Here is a 25461-nt window from a genome sequence, read left to right as displayed (position 1 = left end):
ACACAAAACAATATGAATCTGAATTACTTACCCCTTTAAACTCATCAACATAGATTAGCTACTTGCTCTAGATATTAAAACATACAGGGATGTTTTTCTTAACATTAAATCTAGATTTGCTTTAACATCAAGAGCTGGATTTGTGGTATAAGACCTAAAACTGGAATTCTAAAAGAGCCTTCAAAATTTATTTCCTGTAATTTTCTCTACTTATGATTTCATACGAACTTTTTTTAAACCCAAACCAATCACCTAGAATAGCTCACAGAAAATTTAAATTTAAGGCAGTCTCTATAAAGGGTTTCCTAAAATTTTTAAATCCACACAAAAATTAAAACAGGTTTTAACTTTACAGAATTACCACCTCCCCCTCAAAAGTTGACATCTTACTTCTTTATACAAGAATCCTCCAAGAGGTCAATCTTGTTTTGCACAAGCACAGTTGGTATATCTCCAACTTCAGCTACTACTTTCTCTCTCCAACTGGAAATTGCTTCAAAAGATTCCCTGTCTGTGGTAGAAAATACAAGCACACAAGCCTGGGCTCCTGTAAGGTCACAAAATAAGAATGTTATTTACATTAATGAAGCAATCCTATATAGGATGAGGGCAACTTTTACCTATTCAAACCATTTTTTTTATTGAAGTGTAACTAAGATAAAATGTTATATTAGTTTTAGGTTTAGCAAAACCATTTTTATGTAAATGAATATTGAGCTCACCTTTGCAGCACTGTGTTTATGTTTTAACATACAAATTCTATTTTCTAATTCCAAGAACCAGTGGTTCTTAAAATTGTGTACATTCTTATTAACTATACATTCTTATTAACTAATTGTTAAATACAAGCTTGGAAGAAAAAAAAACTGGACATATTCTTTTCGGAACACCATGAAATAATGATATTGAATATTATAAAAGCAAGAAAGAGGGGTGCCTGGGTGGCTCAGTGGGTTAAGGCTCTGCCTTCGGCTCAGGTCATGATCTCAGGGTCCTGGGATCGAGCCCCATAGGGGGTTCTCTGCTCGGCAGGGAACCTGCTCCCCACCAACCCCACCGCCTGCTTCTCTGCCTACTTGTGATCTCTCTCTCTGTCAAATAAGTAAATGAAATCTTTAGAAGAAAAAAAAAGGCAAGAAAGAATGGTAAGCTAAGTAAGAATGACAAGCTATTGTCAAGTTCTTCCTATTACTATTTACCATTTGCTTCTGAATTTCTTTCAGCACAAATTTGAGAAAAATCGTAATTTTCTCATTCTATTTACTTTAAAAAAAAACTTTCTTATTTTATTTTAGGGGCACCTGTGTGGCTCAGTGGGTTAAAGCCTCTGCCTTCGGCTCAGGTCATGTTCCCAGGGTCCTGGGATCAAGCCCCACATCAGGCTCTCTGCTCAGCAGGGAGCCTGCTTCCCTTCCTCTCTCTCTACCTGCCTCTCTGCCTGCTTGTGATCTCTGTCTGTCAAATAAATAAATAAAATTAAAAAAAAAAATCTTTCTTTGGGCGCCTGGGTGGCTCAGTGGGTTAAGCCGCTGCCTTCGGCTCAGGTCATGATCTCAGGGTCCTGGGATCGAGTCCCGCATGGGGTTCTCTGCTCGGCAGGGAGCCTGCCTCCCTCTCTCTCTCTCTGTCTGCCTCTCCGTCTACTTGTGATTTCTCTCTGTCAAATAAATAAATAAAATCTTAAAAAAAAAAAATCTTTCTTTGTTTTTAAGATTTTATTTGTAAGTAATCTCTACACCCAACACGGGGCTCAAACTCACAACCCCGAGCTTAAGAGTGACATGCTCTAGGGACTGAGCCAGTCAGGCACCCCAAAATGTTGTTCAAAAAATCAATAAACCGGGCGCCTGGGTGGCTCAGTGGTTAAGCCACTGCCTTCGGCTCAGGTCATGATCTCAGAGTCCTGGGATCGAGTCCCGCATCGGGCTCTCTGCTCAGCAGGGAGCCTGCTTCCCTCTCTCTCTCTGCCTGCCTCTCTGCCTACTTGTGATCTCTGTCTGTCAAATAAATAAATAAAATCTTTAAAAAAAAAAAATCAATAAACCAACAGATAAAAGAAAAAGTATGTCCATAACTAACAACCCCAGAATTATTTAGTGGGAGGCTGAGTGGGGAGAGACCCAAGGAAAGTGGGAAAGTACTAAAGTGCTAGTCTAAAGAGAAGGGAGATGTACTGTTACGTATGTTTAAGCAAAATCAAGGGAGGTAAACACAAATATGGGTAGAGACACCTGAATTTCACCATAGCTGTGGAAGTTCCTGCCTGTTGTTAATATCGTCAAAGCATATGCTGCAGGTGGCACTCAGCTTTTTGTTGTTGTTGTTGTTTTCAGATTTTATTTATTTGAGAGAGAGAGAAAGAGAGTACACGCGTGAATGCAGGCAGGGGCAAAGGGAGTTGGAGAAGCAGGGAGCCTGATACAAGGTTCGATCCCAGGACCCCGACATCACGGCCTGAGCCGAAGTCAGATGCTTAGACGGCTGAGCCGCCCAGGCACCCACACCAGCTTTTCTGAACCTGAGCTTTTACTGATGCTTCAGAAAGACTCTTGGGCTAGCCCATCCTAAGGGAAACTGATAGTTCTGGGGAGAATTTGAAGGTGTGGGAGATGGGATAAAACCTCATCATCACTTTGGAGGGACTATCTTGAGGCATAGCTACATGGTTCCTCACAGGGACTGATTCTCCAATTGCCTACAGTAATAATTAGCTCATTAATGCTCCCTTCATAGGTTTTTTTCCATTTTCTCCCCCTTCTCCCTGGGATCACCTACCAAATAAACCAGCCCCACCAAGTTGTGCTAAGAACTAAGTTTTGTGGATTACTTTTGCAGATACAATAATTCTGAGAAATAATGGACAACTTATTTTAATTTCCTCTCACTGAATATTATCACTCAGATATATAAATACTCTGTGAAATTGTGATGCATTATGGTTCTTTTCTGCTTAGGAACCTCCCTCCCCCCCCACCAAAAGAGCCCAATTATATACTTTAAAAAGTTAAAGACCCTTTATACAAAATTTTGACTGAGATGACAATAAGACAGATGACAAATACCAGATTCCAAATAAGTGTGGGAAGATCATTCTTTGCAGAATTTACAAAGGAAATGCCCATAAATCCATTATACAACTTTGGAACTCCCTCACAGGCACTTCAAGAATTTTTTTTTTTTAAGAATTGACAAGAAGGGGAAAGGATTTCTTTAGAGGAAGTGCTGGCCACACTAACTCTTTTCTCTCTTTCTCTTGTTTTAAAGATTTTATTCACTTATTTATTTGAGAGAGAGAGAGAAAGAGTGAGCAGGGGGTAGGGGGGAAGAGTAGAGGAAGAGGGGTAAGCAGATTCCCCGCTGAGCAGGGAGCCCAACATGGGGCTCTATCCCATGACCCCGAGATCGTAACCTGAAATCAACAGTCAAAAACTTAACCAACTGAGCTACCCAGGTGACCCCTTTCTTTCTCCCTTAAGGTGGGGTGCTATGAGGGAAACTACTATCATTACCTCCTTCATCTTAATCTAGAAGGAATGGACTTTAGCAAGACTACTTAAGTAGCCTGGGATGTGTTCCTGGCAGTTGAGGGCACTCTGGACTGATGGTGCCTTGATTCAAACCTGAGGAAGATGCAGTGGCTGGGAACAACAGCAAAAAGGCAAGACCAACAGACAAAAAGAAAAGAGCTGCCTTTGGGAGTAACTGTGCTCCTGTCGACAGCAAGACAAAGAATGCACAGGAATTTCATATGGAGAGAGGTAAGCCACATTTCAGAGATAATCTAGCATGGGGTCATTTTTAACTCATGTCCCATAGGACTGCTTATTGGATGATAGGAGTTTAGCATAGAGGGTAGAGGTGGAACGCAACTCCTGCAAAAGGCAGCAAGGAGGAAAAGAAACTGCAAGAATCAAGTATACAGGGGCGTCTGGCTCAGTGGGTTAAGCCTCTGCCTTCAGCTCAGGTCATGATCTCAGGGTCCTCGGATCCAGCCCTGCATCAAGCCTGGCATCGGGCTCTCTGCTTAGTGGTAAGCCTGCTTCCCCCTCTCTCCCTGCCTGCCTCTCTGCCTATTTGTGATTTCTTTCTCTCTGTCAAATAAATAAATAAAATCTTTAAAAAAAAATCAAGTATACATGTATATCCCCAAAAATGGGAACCTTGGAGGAATCCAAGACAATCCCTACAGAAAGAATCATCTTGGAACACCTGCCACCTGGGGGGCCCCACCATCAAGTAACAGCACTTGCAAGGGTGCTCCAGTCTGGGACGTCTGGCTAGCTTAGCAGTCAGACCATATGACTTCTGATTTCGGGGTTGTGAGTTTGAACCTCATGTTGGGCGGAGAGATTACTTAAAAAGAAAAAAAAAAAAAAAGTGCTTAGGTCTCCCAATTCCATTTTCCCCTGGGCGTGACTGCAGAGAAGGAAAACACATCTCCAGCAAGTCAAAGAAAAGTGAGAGGAAGGAAGCAACCAAAATTCTCTTCCCAGAGTGCAGATACTAACTGGCCTATTAAAAAAAACCCAGGGAAGATAAGAGGTTTAATGCTAAATTATATTTGTAGTTTTGATTAATACACAAGACTGGCTATTCTAAACACCAAAATGGGATAATGTTTATGACTAGAAATAACTATGAGGCAGTTGAAAAAACTACTTTAGAGTGACCACAGTGACCAGAAAAGACATGAGCTGAAAGGAGTTTTCTTCGAGAATCAAGAAAGAACCTTCTCTCCTCTCCCCCACTGCCTACTAAAAACACAGGGATGGTGAGAGACAAAAAGAGAAGTTGCATTTTGGTAAATTCATGAACTCTGTTCAACATACCAACTACTATAAATATTTTTAAATATTTTATTTATTTATTTGAGAGAGATGGAGATAGCAAGAGAGAGCACAAATGGGAAGAAGTGGGAAAAGCAGACTCCTCGCTAAGCAGAGAGCCCGATGCGGGGCTCAATTCCAGGACCCTGGGATCACGACCTGAGCCGAAGGCAGATGTTTAACCAGCTGAGCCACCCAGGCACCCCTATAAATATTCTAAATTGAAAAAAGATCCTATACTGTTATCCCTTCTTTTTCTTCCTTTGACCTCCAGTTCTATGTTGGTACCAGTCATCTTTAAGAAAGTTAATAAAGTTTTTTAAAAAATGTTAATAATGCTTTAATTTCTCTGTTGCAGTCATTTGGACATATCTTACACCCTTGATACTTAATGGTATCCAGTGTTTCCTATCCATCTATTTTATTATTATTTTTTAAAGATTTTATTTATTTATTTGACAGACAAGAGATCACAAGTAGGCAGAGGGGCAGGCAGAGAGAGAGAAAGGGAAGGAGGCTCCCTGCTGAGCATAGAGCCTGATTCCAGGCTCGATGCCAGGACCTGGAGATCATGACAGGAGCCGAAGGCAGAGGCTTAACCCACTGAGCCACCCAGGTGCCCCATATCCATGTATTTTAAAAAGACCTTTATTTTCCTACTAGTCAATCTTCCTTCAATAATACCTACTCTAAGAATCACACCATTAGAAGTTACTTTGCATCACGGGTAACAGTAAAACACCCACAAAAGAATCACTTCAAATAATTAACAAACTATTCCACTTATCCACACATCAGGAATATCAAGATCTGAATAAAATTTTGGTGTCAATTATAAGATCACCACTGGCAAATACTTATTTCTAATTAATAAGATCTTTCGAAAAAAGTTACTATTTCTGAATGCAATTCAGAAAATACTCAAGATACATATGTTTAGAGAAAATTCTGTCCTCAAATTCTGAAAGACCCTAGGGGCACCTGGGTGGCTCAGTGGGTTAAAGCCTCTACCTGTGGCTCGGGTCATGATCCTGGGGTTCTAGGATCGAGCCCCACATCGGGCTCTCTGCTCAGCGGGGAGCCTGCTTCCCTTCCTTCCTCTCTCTGCCTGCCTCTCTGCCTACTTGTCTATCAAATAAATTAAAAAAAAAAAAAAGAAAAAGAAAGAAATTCTGAAAGACCCTAAAAGATGGCCTCTAGACTTGAGAGTGTTGCTGAAGACCAGCAGCACCTGGGAGGTTGTAGAAATGCAGAATCTCAAAGCCATCCACTTATCTACTAAATTAGAGACTGAATTTTAACAAGCTCCCCAGGGAATTAATGTGCACATGACAGTTTAAAAAACAATGCTCTATACAACATGGCATAAAATTTAATAAGGCAGGTCAATCAGAAACAGAGGTTTTAAAATTATATATATTATAGTTATTATTCTGGATTTCAAATGCCTGGCCCTTATTCTTATTGATAATCTATAAAATGTGAATCACACAAATTATTTAATGAATCAATCTATCACAGATTCCGTGCTCATATAATTTAAACCATATCTAAAAGATTTGGATAGTCTAATTCTGCTGTTCCTTAATTTTTGCATTTATAATGGAAATTTATGAATAGCTTCTTGTCCAGAGCCATTTCATTTCCAACAATTTATATTCACTTATGTTCATGAAAGATGTTACTTTAAAAAAAATGTTTCCTTCTATTTATGAGCATAATCTCAGATAACAGGTCTCAAGTTTATAACTTCATTTCCCCATATTGTCAGTCAAAACCATTTTTTTCTTAGAAACAAATCACAGTAAAAAAACTATAATGAAAATGTTTATACTGTACATAACTTTCTGTACTAAGTATGGTGTCTACTGTCTAGGTAGACTTCTTAAGAATTTAAGAGGAGTCACTTGGGATCCCATAAGGGTTTCTAACATGATCTGCGCTCTATTCTTTACAATGTCATGTTTCAACATGTCTCCCTATACAATTAATGCAGTATTCTAAGAATATAACGGTGCCTTTAAACAATGGTTTGGTTTTGTTTTTTTTAAAGATTTTCTTTATTCATCTGACAGAGAGAGAGAGATCGCAAGTAGGCAGATACAGAGTGGGAAGCAGGTTCCCTGCTGAGCAGAGAGCCTGATGTAGGGCTTGATCCAAAGACCCTGATATCATGACCTGAGCCAAAGGCAAAGGCTTAACCTACTGAGCCACCCAGGCGCCCCTAACAATGGTTTTTTTATATGGTAGGTTTTTTAAATGAATTATAATAAAATTGTTCTTAAATATAAATTTTTAAAAATTTTATGTATTCTGAATAATACATTTCTAGGACATAAATCAGTAAGTCCTAATTTTATAAGGCATGTGTTTCCATCAATAAATCGGTATCTTAATGCATTCTTCCCAGCCCTTATATCTGTTCCTAGTCTTCGTTTCTATTTAATTATATTATCATATTTGAACCTAAACTAGTAGCAGATGATTATCCAGTTGCCTAGCTGGCATCCAATTACCCTCCCTCCCCGAGAACACCTCTCCCTCACAGCAGCCTCTCCCTCATAGTAGCCATATGGTTTAGGCAGATGAACCCACCCTCTTCTCTGGGGGAGAAGGCCCTAAGTGCACCAAGCCAATTAGGGTAATCACATTCCTCTACTTAAAGTGATCCACTCCCAGGGTGATCTCATCAGATAAAAGCTCAGGACTTTTGATCCATTGTTGTGGGAATTAACCCCTACCCCCAAGGATATGAACAAAGTACCAATCTTGCCCCCAAGAGGAAACTCAGCATGAGGAACCCCTCACACAGGGAGTGTGGCAAGTCAGGAGAATCGAAGAGGTTAGAGTAAGAACAAACTATAACTAAAAGCTACGCTAATTCTACTTTTCTTCATAGTTTAAGTTACTTTGAGGTTGCTTTTCTCTTCTCAGCAACCAAAGCATTCTGGTGAATCCCAAAGGAAAGCATATAAGAATATTCAATATGTCATTTCCCAAATTTACATATAATTGTCACTGTTTATTCCTTAATTCATTTTGGGATGTGATGTTTATTCTTATAACTTAGAAAAAGAAGCTGAAACTTAAGACCTGTCTCAGCATCCCATGTTCTTTGCCATTTTAACATGGTTGACTAAAAAAAATTACATTTTAGAGAGGGCCGTGGGGTTATTGACATTGGGGAGGGTATGGGATATGGTGAGTGCTGTGAAATGTGTAAGCCAGATGATTCATAGACCTGTACCCCTGGGGCAAATAATATATTATATGTTAATAAAAATAATTAATTTTAAAAATTACATTTAAGCTTTTTTCTTTTTTTAACATCAATGTATTATTTATTTCAGGGGTACAGGTCTGTGATTCATCAGTCTGACACAATACACAGTGCTCACCACCACACATACCCTCTTAAGAAAAGCTATTAAGAGAATCTATTTATATGCTTAAGATCACTTTTAAGTTAAAACGTTAAGTGTAGGGACGCTCAAGTGTAGGGACGCTCGTGGCTCAGTCAGTTAAGCATCTGCCTTGGACTTAGGTCATGAGCCTGCTTCTCCCTCTCCCTCTGTGCGCTCTTCCTCTGTCTCTCAAATAAATAAATAACATCTTTAAAAATAAAATAAAATGTTAAGTGTAGGGAAACCAAAGCTGCTTGACGCCTTGTAGCCCAAATGAAACAAAGCGGAAAAAAATTTAAATAGCACCCACAGTAAATTAAGATAAGACAAGTAAATACTAACAATTATGGGTCCTTTTTTTAGATTCTAACAAAGAATGTTTTTTACAGATATTGTACACACCTAAAAAGTACTAAATAAGAAGCATACAACAAGTCAGATGAGTCAAATTTTAAAAATTAAAAGATAATAATGTTGAACATCCATAGTCTCATGGGATAAAACGTAAGAAAGCATTAATTCCTCAACTACAAAATATTTTTAGCTACCTGGTCTGTTTTTATTTTTATTTATTTTTTTTTAAGATTTTTTTTTTAATTTATTTAATAGACAGAGATGACAAGTAGGCAGAGAGGCAGGCAGAGAGACAGGCAGAGAGACAGGAGGAAGCAGGCTCTCCACGGAGCAGAGAGCCCGATGCGGGGCTCAATCCCAGGACCCTGGGATCATGACCTGAGCCGAAGGCAGAGGCTTTAACCCACTGAGCCACCCAGGCGCCCCTGTTTTTATTTTTTTTAAACCAAGGATCCAAGTGATCTACTTAACAGTACAGTTCCAACATTTTCTCTTTTCTATTTATGTGCAAATCAAGTCATTTTTGACATTTGACAAGTTTTGCCTTTTTTCAAGTTAAACTTTATTTTGGGATAATTATAAACTAACACAGTTTTGCTTTTATAGATTAGAGATACACGTGGCAAATACATTTTCCAAAAATAACCATACTGGTTAAAAAGTAATACTGCCATTCGAATTGTCAAAAGCTTAAAAACCAAGAACCCAAGGGCATCTGCTCATTCAGTCAGTTAAGCATCTGCCTTTGGCTCAGATTGCGATCTCAGGGTCCTGGGATGGAGCCCCACTGGGCTCCTTGCTCAGTAGGAATCTGCTTGCCCCTCTCCCTCAGCCCTTCCCCCCTGTTCTTTCCCTCTTTTTCTCAAATGAATAAATAAAATCTTAAAAAAAAAAAAAAAAAAAAAAAAAGAAGAAGAACCCAACCCGTCTCTTTTCCTCACAAAAGAACATGTATTTCATAATGAGAATTTAGAGAAAAAAGCTAGGTGAAAACATTGAAAATCTCATGTACTCCTACTACTTTTTTTTTATATTTCTACTAGGGGTGAATGGGGTGAGGGGGTGTGGTGGTAATAATCCCACTAAGAAAATACAAATAATTTTTTTTTAAGATTTTATTTATTTATTTGACAGAGATCACAAGTAGGGAGAGAGGCAGGCAGTGGGGGGTTGGGAGCAGGCTCCCTGCTGAGCGCAGAGCCTGATTCGGGGTTCCATCCCAGGACCCTGGGATCATGACCCAAGCTGAAGGCAGAGACTTTAACCCATTGAGCCACCCAGGCGCCCCGAAGATACAAATAATTTTTTTTTTAATATTTTATTTATTTATTTGACAGAGAGATCACAAGTACGCGGAGAGTTAGGCAGAGAGAGAGAGGAAAAGAAGCAGGCCCCTCCAGAGCAGAGAGCCCGATGTGGGGCTTGATCCCAGGACCCTGGGACCATGACCCGAGCCGAAGGCAGAGGCTTTAACCCACTGAGCCACCCAGGTGCCCCAGATACAAATAATTTTTACTCAAGAATTAACTTTAGGGCACCTGAGTGGCTCAGCCGGTTAAGTATCTGTCTTTGGCTGGAGTAATGATTGCAGGGTCCTGGGACGGCTCCCACATCGGGATCCCTGCTCAATGGGAAGCCTGCTCCTCCCTCTCCTCCCAACTTGTGCACTCTTTTGCTCTCAAATAAATAAACAATCTCAAAAAAATTTTTTTAATAAAATTTAAGAATTAACTTTAATTTCCAGGCCTGTTAATCAATAGTGTCAATGCTCATGAAATTAATGATTTGATAAAAATGCCATCTAATCTAAGAGCTTTGAGCCAAAAGAACATAATTCCTGCCTCACACCATGTTACAGGTGCTCGACATCCAAACTAACATCCACAGGAGAGCAACAGCCAAACTACTGCCCCAGGAAGCCTTCACACAGTAATGAGAAGTAGTGGTAGCATTGTTAGAGTGAGACCTGAGAGGTGCACCTCTCTTCTCAAGAAACAGAACGTCTTCTTAGAGGAGGCAGTGGAAGTCAGGTTTCCCTGGTACCAAGAAAGGCAACTTCTTTGGTTGTTTATACGTTAGTGTAATTATATTTTCATTACACCTCTGTGGCCATTATTACAAGTTCCCCACATTTTCAAAAGTGGTAAAAACCAATCTATATATGCAAACGTCAATAGTTTCTAAGGCCACTTGAGATTATATGGAGCCTTTGGTTACTTTGTTTTCATTACAATCACCATTAGCAATAAGGCAGAGAAACACTGAAAATGCTGTCATAAATTCCAAACAAAAGGACAAAATTTTAGAGGAAAATGTTAATGGAAACTTCAGGTTCCATTTAGAAATTTCAGCTTTCCTTAAAGAATTTAACCCCGCATTTTAGACTCATCAGTGCTACAGATGGAGTTCCTTCCTTTCTCGCCTTATCTCACACATCCCTGAACTCTCATAGCACCAAGATGGCTTTATCCATGCAATTTCATGCATGTTAACAAAGTGTCATCTTATTTGCAGGGACTTTACTTTTTCATACCGGTTTCCACTCTCTGACCATAGAGTCATCTCCATGTGGTCAGAGGTAGGCACTGAACAGTTTCTAACTGATTAGAACTGGGAATGCCTACATGAGTCATAGAATTCCAAGGCAAATAAGAACTACCATGGTAGAAAGTATTATTCACCACTCAACAAGATCATTAAGGGAATAATGAGGACCTAAGAGGTTTTTAAAAATACTTTGAAATTAATTCAAGTCTTCTTAGTAAGAAACTCTTCTATGTGGAATAAAAAAAAAAAGTGAAGTTCTTTGTTTAGCCAAAAGAACATGCCCAAATAAACGAACCCCACAATTTACCTCGATAGTAGGCTTTTGTTATTGCATCAAATTCCTCTTGACCTGCTGTATCCCACAACATTAATCTGACATCTTCATCATTGACTCTGAAACAAGAGATGAATTTATCTTCATATGTAAAGAAAACATCTTTAGTAACATAGCTTTGTGCATATTTCTATTTTTCAAATCTGAAGGTTTTAAAACTGCACTGCTGGTTTTCACCTTAAAAAGTCTGAGTGATTTTAAATGCTGATACTACCACCAGTAGTGAAACTAAAGGAGGAAAAACATTCCTCCAAAGCTATAACTTCATACATGATTTAAGTTTACCTGTCCTGTTTTCTCCTTTAACAATCGTCACAGACAGTGGTGGCCTGAGGACCAGCAGCACTGGGAAGGGGATTCTCTTAGGTTAGTACTTGCTGTCTTCTTGCTGTAACATTCTAATGGGTCCCAGATAAGAATAAGAAAGGAAAGAAACAAAAAAAGGAAGCGAAAAAGGAATTTAAAAAGGAAGGAAGGGAGGGAGAAAAGAAGAAGCTTGGTTGTCCTACAACTTAAAAATTTACTCTTCTTTTGTTATAAGTGCATTGTCTGGTTCACAGTGCCTATGTTCTATAAAATCACTGCAAACACTAAATTATCAAATACTGAAACACTGTTCCCAGGGGAAATACAGAGTTAGGTTCCTGTGACAACCAGTTACATTTTCACCTAACAAATCAATACACAACCTTGGTTTTTTGTGGTTCTGTTTGAAGATAACTTATTTAATAAATACTGTTAATTCATTAACATTGAACTCAAGGCCAAAAGCACTGTAATTCATGCGTAAATGAAGTGTACCTAGCATACATATTTACTCTATAAGGCACATCATAGCCTTCTTGTACTTAGGAAAACTAGACAGCACTATGCTTGGGGGACATTTTAAACAGCGACATCATCAACAAGAAGTTAAAAAATGTGGCACAAAAATAGAGATAAGAAAACACTTGTTTATAGTGCGAGGGATGAAAAAAGAAGGAAGAGGGTTGCCTTGTTTGGCCTACGTTGAGAATGTGCATGTAGCGTAGCAAATATTTGCTGCTCTGTGCATATCCACAAACGACTACCAAAGCACTAGGAGTACTGACTCTAGGGTTACAAACAGATATTAGCAATATCTGTAAATATTAGCAAGTAGATCAGCAAATATGGAACCTATAAATAATGAGAACCAACAGTAACTTAAAATATAAATATGGAACCTACAAATAATGATCAACTGTATATTTAAATATTAATTTGGTTCAGATAACAAATACAAAAATGAACACACCATGAAGGCTTAAAATGAATCCCCTTAAAATATCTGAGAAAGGAAGTAAACAGAAGTATTTTTAAAAGACAGCAATAGTGGGGGCGCCTGGGTGGCTCAGTGGGTTAAAGCCTCTGCCTTCGGCTCAGGTCATGATCCCAGAGTCCTGGGATCAAGCCCCGCACCGAATTGGGGTCTCCGCTCCGCAGGGAGCCTGCTTCCTCCTCTTTCTCTGCCTGCCTCTCTGCCTACTTGTGATCTCTGTCAAATAAATAAAATCTTAAAAAAAAAAAAAAAAGATGGTAATAGAATACAAATTAAAAATTTAACAATCTTTAAAACAATGAACACAACTATCTTTAATGCTAATGTCTAGGCTAGTCAGATTTGTTTAATGTTACTTATTTCTTTAATACCTGTCAGTTTGTCCCTACAATTTCAAATATGTTTGGGGTATGAAAAGAATAGGCAAAATGAGTGAAGGGGACTGGGAGACCCAGGCTTCCAGTTATGTAATGAATAAATCACAAGAATAAAAGGTGCAGGGAATATAGCCAATGACATTGTAAGAGCATTATATGGGAACAGACACAGCTACACTTGTAGTGAACAGAGCATAACCTATAGAGAGAAGCTGAATCATTCTACTGTATACCTGAAACTAATGTTAACATTGTGTGTCAACTATAATGAAATGAAATGAAGTATCTTTAAAAGTTCTCAGGACTAAGGGCGCCTGGGTTGCTCAGTGGGTTAAGCCTCTGCCTTCAGCTTAGGTCATGATCTCAGGGTCCTGAGATTAAACCCCGCAGTGGGCTCTCTGCTCAGCGGGGATCCTGCTTCCCCCCAACCCTGCCTGCCTCTCTGCGTACTTGTGATCTCTCTCTCTGTGTATCAAATAAATAAGTAAAATCCTTTTTAAAAAAAGTTCTCAGAGGGGCGCCTGGGTGGCTCAGTGCGTTAAAGCCTCTGTTTTTGGCTTGGGTCATGATCCCGCATCGGGCTCTCTGCTCAGTGGGGAGCCTGCTTCTTCCTCTCTCTCTGCCTGCCTCTCTGTCTACTTGTAATCTCTGTCAAATAAATAAAATCTTAAAAAAAAAGTTATCAGAACTAAAAAACAAAAATTGTTACTTTTTTTTTTTTAATATTTTATTTACTTGCCGGAGAGAGAGTGAGCACAAGCAGGAGAAGTGACAAGGAGAGGGAGAGGGAGAAGCTGACTTCCTGCTGAAGTCTGGGTGGCTCAGTTGTTAAGTGTCTGCCTTCAGCTCAGGTCATGATCCCAGGGTCCTGGGATGGAGCCCCACATAGGGCTCCCTGCTCAGTGGGAAGCCTGCTTCTCTCTCTCCCCCTCCCCCTGCTTGTGTTCCCTCTCTCCCTGTGTCTTTCTCTATCAAAAAAATAAATAAAATCTTTTAAAAAATAATTAGTTAATTAATTAATTTTAAAAAGATAGTCTTAGGATGCTGCAATAGTTGAAGACTGTTCCGAGAGACAGGTAACTGTCCTTGGAGATAAAGCAGGCAGGACTTACTACACTGCACTTTGCTTTACTGTGCTTCATAGGACGGTGTGTTTTACAAATTGCGGGTTTATGACAACTCTGCCTTCAGCAATTCTATCAGCACCATTTTTCCAACAGCATTTGCTCACTTTGTGTCTCTGTGCCACCTTTTGGTAATTCTTGCAATATTTCAAACTTTTTCATTATTATATTTGTTACGGTGATCTCCATGAGTGATCGTTACTATTGTAATTCTCCTGGGGTTCCACAGACTGCTTCCACAGACGATGGACAAGTGGACCAATGTCATGTGTGCGCTCACTGTTCTACCCATCAGCCCTTCCTCCATCTCCCTCCCCTTTCTTGGGTCTCCCTATTCCCTGAGACATAGAAATATTGAAATTAAGGCAACTAAGCCCTACAGTGGCCTCTAAATGTTGAATGGAAAGAGCCACACATCTCTCACTTTAAATCAAAAGCTAGAAATGATTAAATACAGTGAGGAAAGCATGTTGAAAGCTGAGATAAGCTAAAACCTAGGCTTCTTGTGCCAGCTGGCCAAGTTGTGAATGCAAAGGAAAAGATCTTGAAGGAAATTGAAAGTGCTACTCCAGGGGCACCTGGCTGGCTCAGTCCGTAAAGCACAGGTCTCTTGATCTCAGGGTTGTGAGTTCAAGCCCTAAGTTGGGTGCAGAGATTACTTTAATAAACAAACAGATGTGCTACTCCAGTGAACACACAGAGGATATGAGAGCAATACAGCCTCACTGCTGTACGGAGGAAGTTTTGGTGATCTGGAGAGAAGACAAAACCAGCCACATATTCCCTTAAACCAAAGCTTCATCCAGAGAAAGGTCCTAACTCTCCTTAGTTCTCTGAAGGCTGAGAGGTGAGGAAGCTGCAGAAGAAAAGTCTGAAGCTGGCAGACAAGGGTTCATGAAGTTGAAGGAAAGATGAGGCCCCTGTAGCTTAAAAGTATGAAGTGAAGGAGCAGGTGCCAACAGAGAAGCTACAGCAGGTTACCCAGAAGCTCTGGCTGAGAGAATTCCTGGGGGTGCTGCACTAAGCCACAGCATTTCAATGTGGATGAACAGCCTTCTGTTGGAAGAAGATGGCGATGTTCATAGCTAGAGAGAAGTCAGTGTCTGGCTTGAAAGCTTCGAAGGACAGGTTGACTTCCTTGTTAGGGCCTAATGCCACTGGTAACTTTAAGTTGAAGCCAATGCTTATCTACCATTCTGAAAATTTTAGGGACTTTAAGAATTATGCTAAATTTACTACTCACATCTGTTTACCTGATGGTTTACTAAATTTTTTTTTAAAAGATTTTATTTATTTATTTGACAGACAGAGATCACAACTAGGCAGAGAGGGAGGCAGAGAGAGAGGAGGAAGCAGGCTCCCTGCTGAGCAGAGGGCCCGATACAGGGCTCAATCCCAGGACACTGGGATCGCGACCTGAGCCGAAGGCAGAGGCTTAAACACACTGAGCCACCCAAGTGCCCCATTACTAAATTTTTAAAAAATATTTTATTTCATTTATTTGAGAGAGAGAGAGAGAGCATGAGAGGAGAGAGGTGAGTGAGAGAAGCAAACTCCCTGCCAATCAAGGAGCCGGATGTGAGACTCGATCCTGGGACTCCAGGACCATGACCTGAGCCAAAAGCAGATGCTTACCTGAGCCATCCAGGCACCCGGTTTACTGAATATTTTAAGCCCACTATTGAGACCTACTGCTGAGAACAAACATTACTCCAAAATCTGACCACTCACTGACAATGCTAATGGAGCTCTAATGGAGATGTACAATGAAAGAGGGTTGTTTTCATGTCTGCTAATACAGCATCCATCCTGTGTCCCATGGATTAAGAAGTAATTTTGACTTCCAAGCCTTACTATTTAAGAAATACATTGTGTAAGATTATCGCTGCCACAGACAGTGATTCCTCTGATGTGTCTGGGCAAAGAAAATTGAAAGTTTTATAGGAAAGATTCAACATTCTAGATGGCATTAAGAATATCTGTGATTCGGGGCGCCTGGGTGGTTCAACTGATAAAGCGACTACCTTTGGCTCAGATCATGATCCCAGGGTCCTAGGACTGAGCCCCACATAGGGCTCCTTGTCCAGCAGGGAGCCTGCTTCTTCCTCTCCCTCTACCTGCTACTCCGCCTGTTCGTGTTCTCTCTCTGTCAAATACATAAATAATAATTCTTAAAAAAAATTTTTTTGGGGGGCGCCTGGGTGGCTAAGTGGGTTAAGCCGCTGCCTTCGGCTCAGGTCACGATCTCAGGGTCCTGGGATCGAGTCCCACATCGGGCTCTCTGCTCGGCAGGGAGCCTGCTTCCTCCTCTCTCTCTCTGCCTGCCTCTCTGCCTACTTGTAATCTCTCTCTGTCAAATAAATAAATAAAATCTTAAAAAAAAAAAAAATTTTTTTTTTGTGATTCACTGGAAGAGGTCAAATATCAACAAGACTTTGGAAGAAGTAGATTCCAGAGGCACCTGGGTGGCTCAGTGGGTTAAAGCCTCTGCCTTCGGCTCAGGTCATGATCCCAGGGTCCTGGGATCAAGCCCCACATCAGGCTCTCTGCTCAGCAGGGAGCCTGCTTCCTCCTCTCTCTCTCTGCCTGCCTCTCTGCCTACTTGTGATCTCTGTCTGTCAAATAAATAAATAAAATCTTAAAAAAAAAAAAAAAAAAAACTTTAAAAAAAAATTTTAATTCCAGTAAGGCTAGCATACAGTGTTACATTAGTTTCAGGTATACAATATAGTGATTCAGTAGGGTTTAAGAACTGACTTCAGGGTGCCTGGGTGGCTCAGTGGGTTAAGCCGCTGCCTTCGGCTCAGGTCATGATCTCAGGGTCCTGGGATCGAGTCCCGCATCGGGCTCTCTGCTCAGCAGGGAGCCTGCTTCCCCCCGCCCCGCCCTCTGCCTGCCTCTCTGCCTACTTGTGAGCTCTCTCTGTCAAATAAATAAATAAAATCTTTAAAATAAATAAATAAATAAATAAATAAAAAGAACTGACTTCAATTTTGAATGAAATTCTACCATGGGTAAAATGCCCTCAAACAGCATCATGTGCTACAGAGAAATCATGCCTGAAAGGCAGAGTGAATCGATGAGACAAACTTCACTGTTGTCTTATATTATATATATATATATTATATATATATAACAGTGAAGTTGTCTTATATTATATAAGATTTTTTTTTTTAAGATTTTATTTATTTATTTGACAGAGATCACAAGTAGGCAGGGAGAGGGGAAAGCGGGCTCCCTGCTGAGCAAAGAGTCCAATGAGGGACTCATCCCAGGACCCTGAGATCATGACCTGAGCCAAAGGCAGAGGCTTTAACCCACTGAGCCACCCAGGTGCCCTGCTGTCTTTTTTTTTTTTTTTAAGATTTTATTTATTTATTTGTCAGAGACAGAGGGGGAGAGAGCAAGAGAGCACAGGCAGACAGAGAGGCAGGCAGAGACAGAGGGAGAAGCAGGCTCCCTGCCGAGCAAGGAGCCTGATGTGGGACTCGATCCCAGGACCCTGGGATCATGACCTGAGCCGAAGGCAGCTGCCCAACCAACTGAGCCACCCAGGCGTCCCCCTGCTGTCTTATATTAAAAAATCACCACAGCCACCCTCACCTTTAGCAGCCACCACCCTGATCAGTCAGCAGCCATCAACATCAAGGCAAGATCCTTTACCAGCAAAAAGATTAAGGCTTCGTGAAAGATCAGAGGATGGTTAGCATTTTTAAGCAAGAATGTATTTTTAAATGAAGGTATATACATTATTTTTTTAGACATAACTAACACACCTAACAGACTACAGTACAATGTAAACATAACTTTAACATGCACTGAAAAAAACAAAAAATTCATTTGACTCGCTTTATTGTGGTGGTCTGGAACTGAACCTGCAAAATGTCCAGTTGAGCTTGTAGTGGACAGAAATCTCATTAGAGTCAAGTATCAGTTTGTGTTTAAGAAGTAAGCTAGGTGCCACCCATAAATATAAAACAGATACAAGAGAGGAAGGGTAGGGAGGGGCATATGAAAAAAGGGGGGAAAATAGATGAACAGTGAGAAGAAGGATAAAGATAGATTGTGTTAACTAACTAGAACTTAAATACAAACTTGAGACATTACAGAGAAAGGAAAAAGAAAAAACAAAACAAAACAAAACAACACACACAGGACTGAGTATTTGAAAACCACCACCAACTATCTCATTAGCCATTGCCACCAGACTGGATCCTAACCTTGGGCTACACTGAGTTCACAAATCAACACTGAGGGGATAAAATGGCCAAGTACATACTGGATTTGTCGCTCCAAAAAATCAACTCCAATGGTTTTCTTGTAGTCTTTTGTAAAAATGCCTTTGCAATATCGCTGAATCATACTTGATTTTCCAACTGCTCCATTCCCTACAACCACCATCTTGATGGCCACTTCCATATCTTCCTCCAACATTTTTGCAGTTGAAAAGGTTTCTGAGCCAACTTTAATTCCGGGTGATCAGATCTTCTCAATCTGTGGTTTAAAATGAAATTATTTTTCATAACATAAAAATTATATAAAATAATTTTAAAGGTTGATTTATGTATCTGAGAGACAGAGAGTGTGTGACCAGGGGAAGGGGCAAAGGGAGAGGGACAGAATCTCAAGCAGACTTGCTGAGTGCAGAGCCTGACGTGGGGCTAGATCCCAGAACCCCGAAATCATGACCTAAGCTGAAACCAAGAGTCAGATGCTTAACCAACTGAGCCACCCAGACACCCCAAAAATTGTACAAAATAAGCTATAATTGCTTTATGAAGAAATAACTATAGTGCATTGCAAGAATTTTTCCATAATGGAGGTCCCCCTACCACCCTGTTTAGATCATGTAGGTGTGTTGAAAGGAGGAACAGTAACATCATTCATTTCTGAATCCTGAATAATAGCACACAATACATGACACCCAGGTATTAATAAATGCCTAGACTGCACAGTTCTATCTTTCAGTGAGACTAAGACAAAGACTGCAGTGTTAGAGTTGAGGTTTTATGTAAAGTTGCCACTTACTAGTTCTGGGCTAAATAAAGTTAATGGCTAACCTCTTTAAGCTTCAGTGTACTGAGGATACTTAACCTCAGAAGATTGTTGATCAATGGTACATATAAAGCACTTAGCACAGTGAAAATTAAGTATTCAAAAAATGGTACTTAAAAAAAAGGCAGTTTAGTTTTATACAACATAGTAATCCTCCATAGTTACACCACATGGGCAATAAATACAAAATCTAAGGAAACTGCTTATTTGACCTCAGAGGTAATAATTAATACCCCTAGAAAAGAACCCCGAAGAAAAATTGTGTGTAATAATATACAAGTGTGTGACAGCACTGGACTCTTACAGTGCTTTACTGTTCAAGTTACAATGACTCCTTTACAAATAATCTTACATCATATATATTCTTTCTTAGTTTCAGACTAGTTACAGTTACTAATATAATGAAAGTAATATAATGTGTACTGTTTGCACTTAAGATTTAAAAGAACAGAAAGTCAATTTCTTCATACGTCTTGGGAAAATTACTAGTTACGTACCTGACTACTATTATATGTTATAGTATAATATTCCAACTCCGTTAACTGAAAATCCATCTACACAACCACTACACAAAACAAGTCTGAAACAGGAAGAACATTCCTCCCCACTCCCCATGGAGTTTCAGTAATTGTCCCTAGTGCTTCACAAACTTGCATAATCATAAGAATCATCTAGGAAGATTTGTTAAAGTATAGGTTCTAGGGCTCCACCTCAAACATAATTAAATGATGTAAAAAAAAAATAGAGTAACAGAATGAAAAGAAGAATGTGGTAGGAGCAAAAATACAGGTAAATACAGGGGTGCTTGGGTGCCTCAGTGGGCTAAAGCCTCTGCCTTCAGCTCAGGTCATGATCTCAGGGTCCTGGGATCGAGCCCCACACTGGGCTCTCTGCTCAGCCGGGAGCCTGCTTCCTCCTCTCTCTCTCTCTGCCTACTTGTGATCTCCATCTGTCAAATAAATAAATAAATAATCTTTTTTTAAAAAAACAGGTAAATACAATAAATTTTTCTTGAGCATTCTAAATTATGTTTGACTCAAACACAACTGTGTGATTTTCAGTATGTGTAAAGAAAATATTTAACATAATTAATTATAAATGGGAGAGGACAAAGTAATGTAAAGGGAGGTTAGAGTTCTATGCTTCCCTTGAACTGGTAAAATGTTGACACCAACAGACTGTGCTAAGTTATATATATGTAGTATATATAGTATAATACCCAGAGCAACTACTAAAGAAGTTACACAAAGAGGGGCACCCAGGTGGCTCAGTTGGTTAAATGTCCGCTTTCAGCTCAGGTCATACTCTCAGGGTCCTGGGATCAAGCTCCTTGCATCTGGCTCTGAGCTCAGCAAAGAGCCTTCTTCTCCCTCTTCCTCTGCCCCTCCCCCCAACTCATGTGCTTGACCTCTTTCTCTCAAATAAATAAATAAAATCTTTAAAAAATAAAAGAAGTTACACAAGGAGATACTAAAAAATACAATAAAACAAAATCAAAGTCTAATAACACAATAAAGCTATCAGAATCTAATATATATATACATATATAAGGAAAAAGCAATTCTGCTGTTTTATATATATATACACACACATATATGAACAGCAGAATATGCTTTTTCCTTTTAAAGATTTTATTTATTGAGAAACAGAAAGAGTGTGAGCAAAGGGAGGGGCAGAGGGAGTGGGAGAAAGAATCTCAAGCAGACTTTGCATGGAGCCTGTCTCAGGGCTTGAACTCAGAATCTTCAGATCATGACCTAAGCCAAAATCAAGAGCCAGACACTCAACTGACTGAGCCACCTGGGAATCCCAGAATATACTTCTTTTCAAGTACCCATTAAATGTATACCAAGATAAAACAGATTCTAGGCTATAAAACAAACCTCAACAAACTTAAAATAATGGGACCACAATGCAATCAAACTAGAAATCAGTAACAGATAACAGAAAAATCTGCAAACACTTGCGAACTAAAAACACAGACTTCTAAAGAACCTGTGGGCCAAAGAAAGAAGCTCAAAAAACATTTTTTTTCAAATAAACTGAATTAAAATGAAAATATAAAATGTGAAAATTTTTGGGAAATAGCTAATGTAGGGCTGAGAGGGAAAATTTATAGCACTTAATGTTCACCATAGAAAAGAAGTTAAGTTTCAAATCAGTAATTTAAACTCTCACCTCAAGAAACTAGAAAAAGAAGAGCAAAATAAACCCAAAGCAAAGGATGGAAATAACAAAAATAAGCAGAAATCAATGAAACTGAAAACAGAATAGGGAAAATTAAACAACAACAAAAAAACTTTCTTTAAAGATAAAAAAAAAAAAACTGACCAACACAGCAAAAAATAAGAGAGAGGTAAGATACAAATCACCAGTATTGGGAATAAACTTAGGAATGTCACTGTGGACTTTGCAGACTCAAAAGGATAATGTAACAACTCTACACACATAAATTTGACAACTTAAGGAAGCCTGGGTGGCTCAGTCCATTAAGCAGCTCCCTCTTGATTTTGGCTCAGGTCATGATCTCAGGGTCATGAGATAAAGCCCTGCACAGAGGTTTAAGATTATCTTTCTCCCTCTCCCTATGCCCCTCCCCCTCTTAAAAAAATTGACAACTTAGCTGAAATGGACCAATTCCTTAAGAAGCATTAACTACCACAACTCACTCAATATGAAATCAATGATTTGAATAGTCCTATAACTATAAAGGAAATTGAACCTGTAACTTAAAAACTCAGAGAACTCTCCAGGCTCAGGTGACTTCACTGGAGAATTTTACCAAACTTTTCAAGAAAGGATACCAATGATATACATTCTCTTCCAGAATATAGAATAGAAAGGAATACTTTCCAACTTATTTTATAAAGTCAGTATTATTTTGATACCAACATCACACAAAAACAGTACCAAAAAACAAAAACAACTGGACAAAGACACACAAAAGTCCTCAACAAAATATTAGTAAATCACATCTAGGAATATATAAAAAGAATAGCTAGGACCAAAAAAAAAAAAAAAAAAAAAAAAAACAACGAATAATTAAGACCAAGTAGGCTTTATCCTGGAAATGCAAGGCTGGTTCAATACCCCCCCCCAAAAAAAACAATTGATGTAATCTACCAAATTAACAAAGTAAAAAAGAAAAACCTCACCACCCTATCAACAGAAACAGAGGAAATATGTAACAAAATTCAACATCCGTTTGTCAGAAAAATAGTAAGCAAACTAGAAACAGAAAAAAAGACTTCTTGAGCCTCATGAATGTCATTAAAAAACTCCACAGTTAACATTATACTCAACTCTGAAAGCCTGAATGCCTTTTTTTTACCCCCTCAGGTAAACTCTATGCACAACAGGGGGCTCAAACTCAGGACCCTGAGAGCAACAGCTGCAGGCTCTACTGACTGAGCCAGCCAGGCACCCCTGAAAGCCTGACTGCTTTAACCCTTAGACTGAGAACAAGGTAAGTATGCTCACTCTCACTACTCCTATTCATCATACACGAAAGTCCTAGACAGAAACCAGGTGACAAAAAATAAGTAAAACTCTTAGAAGAGAAAGATTAAATAAAGCTGTCCCCATTCACAAATCACACGAATGTCTTTACAGAAAACTCCAAGGAATTAAAAAAAAATCCTAAAACTAATAAATAAGTTTAGCAAGGACACAGGATACAAGAGCAACACACAACACTGAATTGTATTTCTATACCCTAACAATGTACAATTTTTCAATTTACATTGTTATTTCTTAAATTTGTTTTATTTATTTAAGTAGTCTCTACACCCAACATGGGACTGTAAATCACAACCCCAAGATCAAGAGTCGCATGCTGTTCCAACTGAGCCAGCCAGGCATCCCTGAAAACAAAATTTTTAAGTGACATTTATAAAAGTTCCCCCAAAATTAAATACTTTGGTGTAAATTTAACAAAACATGTACAGGAAGGGCCTATATATCAAAAACTATAAAACACTAATGAAACAAAGTCCTACATAAATGAAAAGATGTGCATGTTCACAGATCAGAACAAAGTAAAAACAGCACTTCTCCCCAAATTGATCCACGGTTTAATCCAATTCCAAAGCACCAGCAGGATTTTCTGCAGTTGATTCTAAACGTAATCTTTCTCTTTACATTTCTAAATGTTATTTGGAAAGGCAAATAAACTAGAATAGCTAACACAATCTTTAAAAAGAACAAAATCTGGGTGCCTGGGTAGCTCAGTGGGTTAAAGCCTCTATCTTCAGCTCAGGTCATGATCCCAGAGTCCTAGGATCAAGTCCCACATCGGGCTCTTTGCTCCATGGGGAACCTGCTTCTTCCTCTCTCTCGGCCTGTCTTCCTCTCTGCCTACTTGTGATCTCTATCTGTCAAATAAATAAATAAAATCTTAAAAAAAAAAAAAACTAAAGAACAAAATCGGAGGAAATCATACTGGCCACTTTTAAGACACCATAAAACTATACAAGTCAAGAAAGTGTGATACTGGTAAAGAGAAAGATATATAAATCAGCGGAACAGAACAGAGGAGGTCAGGACGCCTGGGTGGCGCAGTTGGTTGGACGCTCAGGGCGTGATCCTGGAGTCCCGGGATCGAGTCCCACATCAGGCTCCCAGCTCCATGGGGAGTCTGCTTCGCTCTCTGACCTTCTCCTCGCTCATTCTCTCTCTCACTGTCTCTCTCTCTCAAATAAATAAAAAATAAAATAAAATCTTTAAAAAAAAAGAACAGAGGGGGTCAAAATAGACCCACACAAATTCAGCCAAATGATTTTTGACAAAAGGTACAAAAACAATTCAATGAAGAAAAGACTGTTTTCAACAAATGGTGGTGGAAAATAGGACATTCATATGTAAAAAAGCATTTACCTAAACCTCATACCTTATACAAATCATTTTTAAAATGGATCATAGATCTAAAAGTAAAACTATAAAAATAAATAAATAATAAAAGTAAAACTGTAGGGACACCTGGATGGCTCAGTCGATATAATCTGCCACCTGGTCTAGTGAGTTCAAGCCTCATGTTGGGTGTAAAGATTACTTAAAAATAAAATCTCAGAGGCACCTGGGTGCCTCAGTCAAATACCTGCCTTTGGCTCAGGTCATGATCTCTGAGCCCTGGAACCCAGACTGGGGTGGGACTCCCTGCTTAGCGGGAAGTCTGCTTCTCCCTCTCCCCTTGCTTTACCCCTGCCCATGCCCCACCCTTCACGCTGTGCTCAAGTACTGTCTCTGTCTCTCAAATAAATAAATAAAATCTTTAAAAAATAAAATAATAAAAAAATAAAACAATAATTTTTAGAAGAAATATTTTACAAGAGGAAAAACTGTTAAACTAGACTTCACAAAAATTAAAAACATTTGCTCTGTGAATGATACTGTTAAAAGAATGAGAAGACAAGCTACGGACTGTGAGAAAGTATTTGCAAAGCACCTATCTACCAAACAACTTGAATCTGGAACATATGAAGAACCCTCTAAGCTCAACATAAGAAAAAAAGAAACCCATAAGAAAACTAACAACCGGAGGAAGGGGGCTGGGAAAAGGGGGGTGAGGTTATGGACATTGGGGAGGGTATGTGCTTTGGTGAGTGCTGTGAAGTGTGTAAACCTGGCGATTCACAGCCCTGTACCCCTGGGGATAAAAATAGATGTTTATAAAAAATAAAAAATTTAAAAAAAAAAAAGAAGAAAACTAACAACCATTTGAGAAATGGGCAATAAATACTCTTGCCCAGAGACTCATCAAAGATTATATATGCCAAAATAAGCACATGAAAAGATATTCAAAATCATTAGTCATTAGTTGACACACTAAAACCATGGGATACCACTACATGCCTATGAGATGATTAAATTTAAAATTACTGACAATACTAAGTGCATACAAGAATGTGGAACAATGGGTACTCTCCAACGGTGCCTGTAAGAATGCAAAATGCTTTCTTACAGGGGAGGTGAACCATGAGAGACTATGGACTCTGAAAAACAGTCTGAGGGGTTTGAAGTGGGGGGGGGGGGTGGGAGGTTGGGGTACCAGGTGGTGGGTATTATAGAGGGCACAGCTTGCATGGAGCACTGGGTGTGGTGAAAAAATAATGAATACTGTTTTTCTGAAAATAAATAAATTG

The 25461-nt window shown here is 39.3% G+C and overlaps 1 protein-coding gene across 4 annotated transcripts in view; it reads right to left on the bottom strand.

Annotated features, from left to right (window-relative positions):
• The window catches only part of RAB23 (RAB23, member RAS oncogene family), a 63018-nt gene that overhangs the window by 18609 nt on the left and 18948 nt on the right, over positions 1 to 25461 (bottom strand). For all 4 annotated transcript variants that reach the window (XM_044253540.1, XM_044253557.1, XM_044253548.1 and 1 more), the window contains 3 exons: positions 18546 to 18760; positions 11439 to 11524; positions 391 to 547 (listed from right to left, as the gene is read on the bottom strand). In XM_044253540.1, the coding sequence (XP_044109475.1) occupies positions 391 to 547; positions 11439 to 11524; positions 18546 to 18700 (398 nt within the window). In that variant the 5' untranslated portion in view covers positions 18701 to 18760. Of the gene's footprint in view, positions 1 to 390; positions 548 to 11438; positions 11525 to 18545; positions 18761 to 25461 lie in introns of those variants that run through there.

This window comes from Neovison vison, chromosome 1 (genome assembly GCF_020171115.1).
Source record: "Neovison vison isolate M4711 chromosome 1, ASM_NN_V1, whole genome shotgun sequence".
NCBI classification, from domain to species: domain Eukaryota; kingdom Metazoa; phylum Chordata; class Mammalia; order Carnivora; family Mustelidae; genus Neogale; species Neogale vison.
Note: the sequence above shows the minus strand (reverse complement) of the source record. Positions and strands in the feature narration are given on the sequence as shown.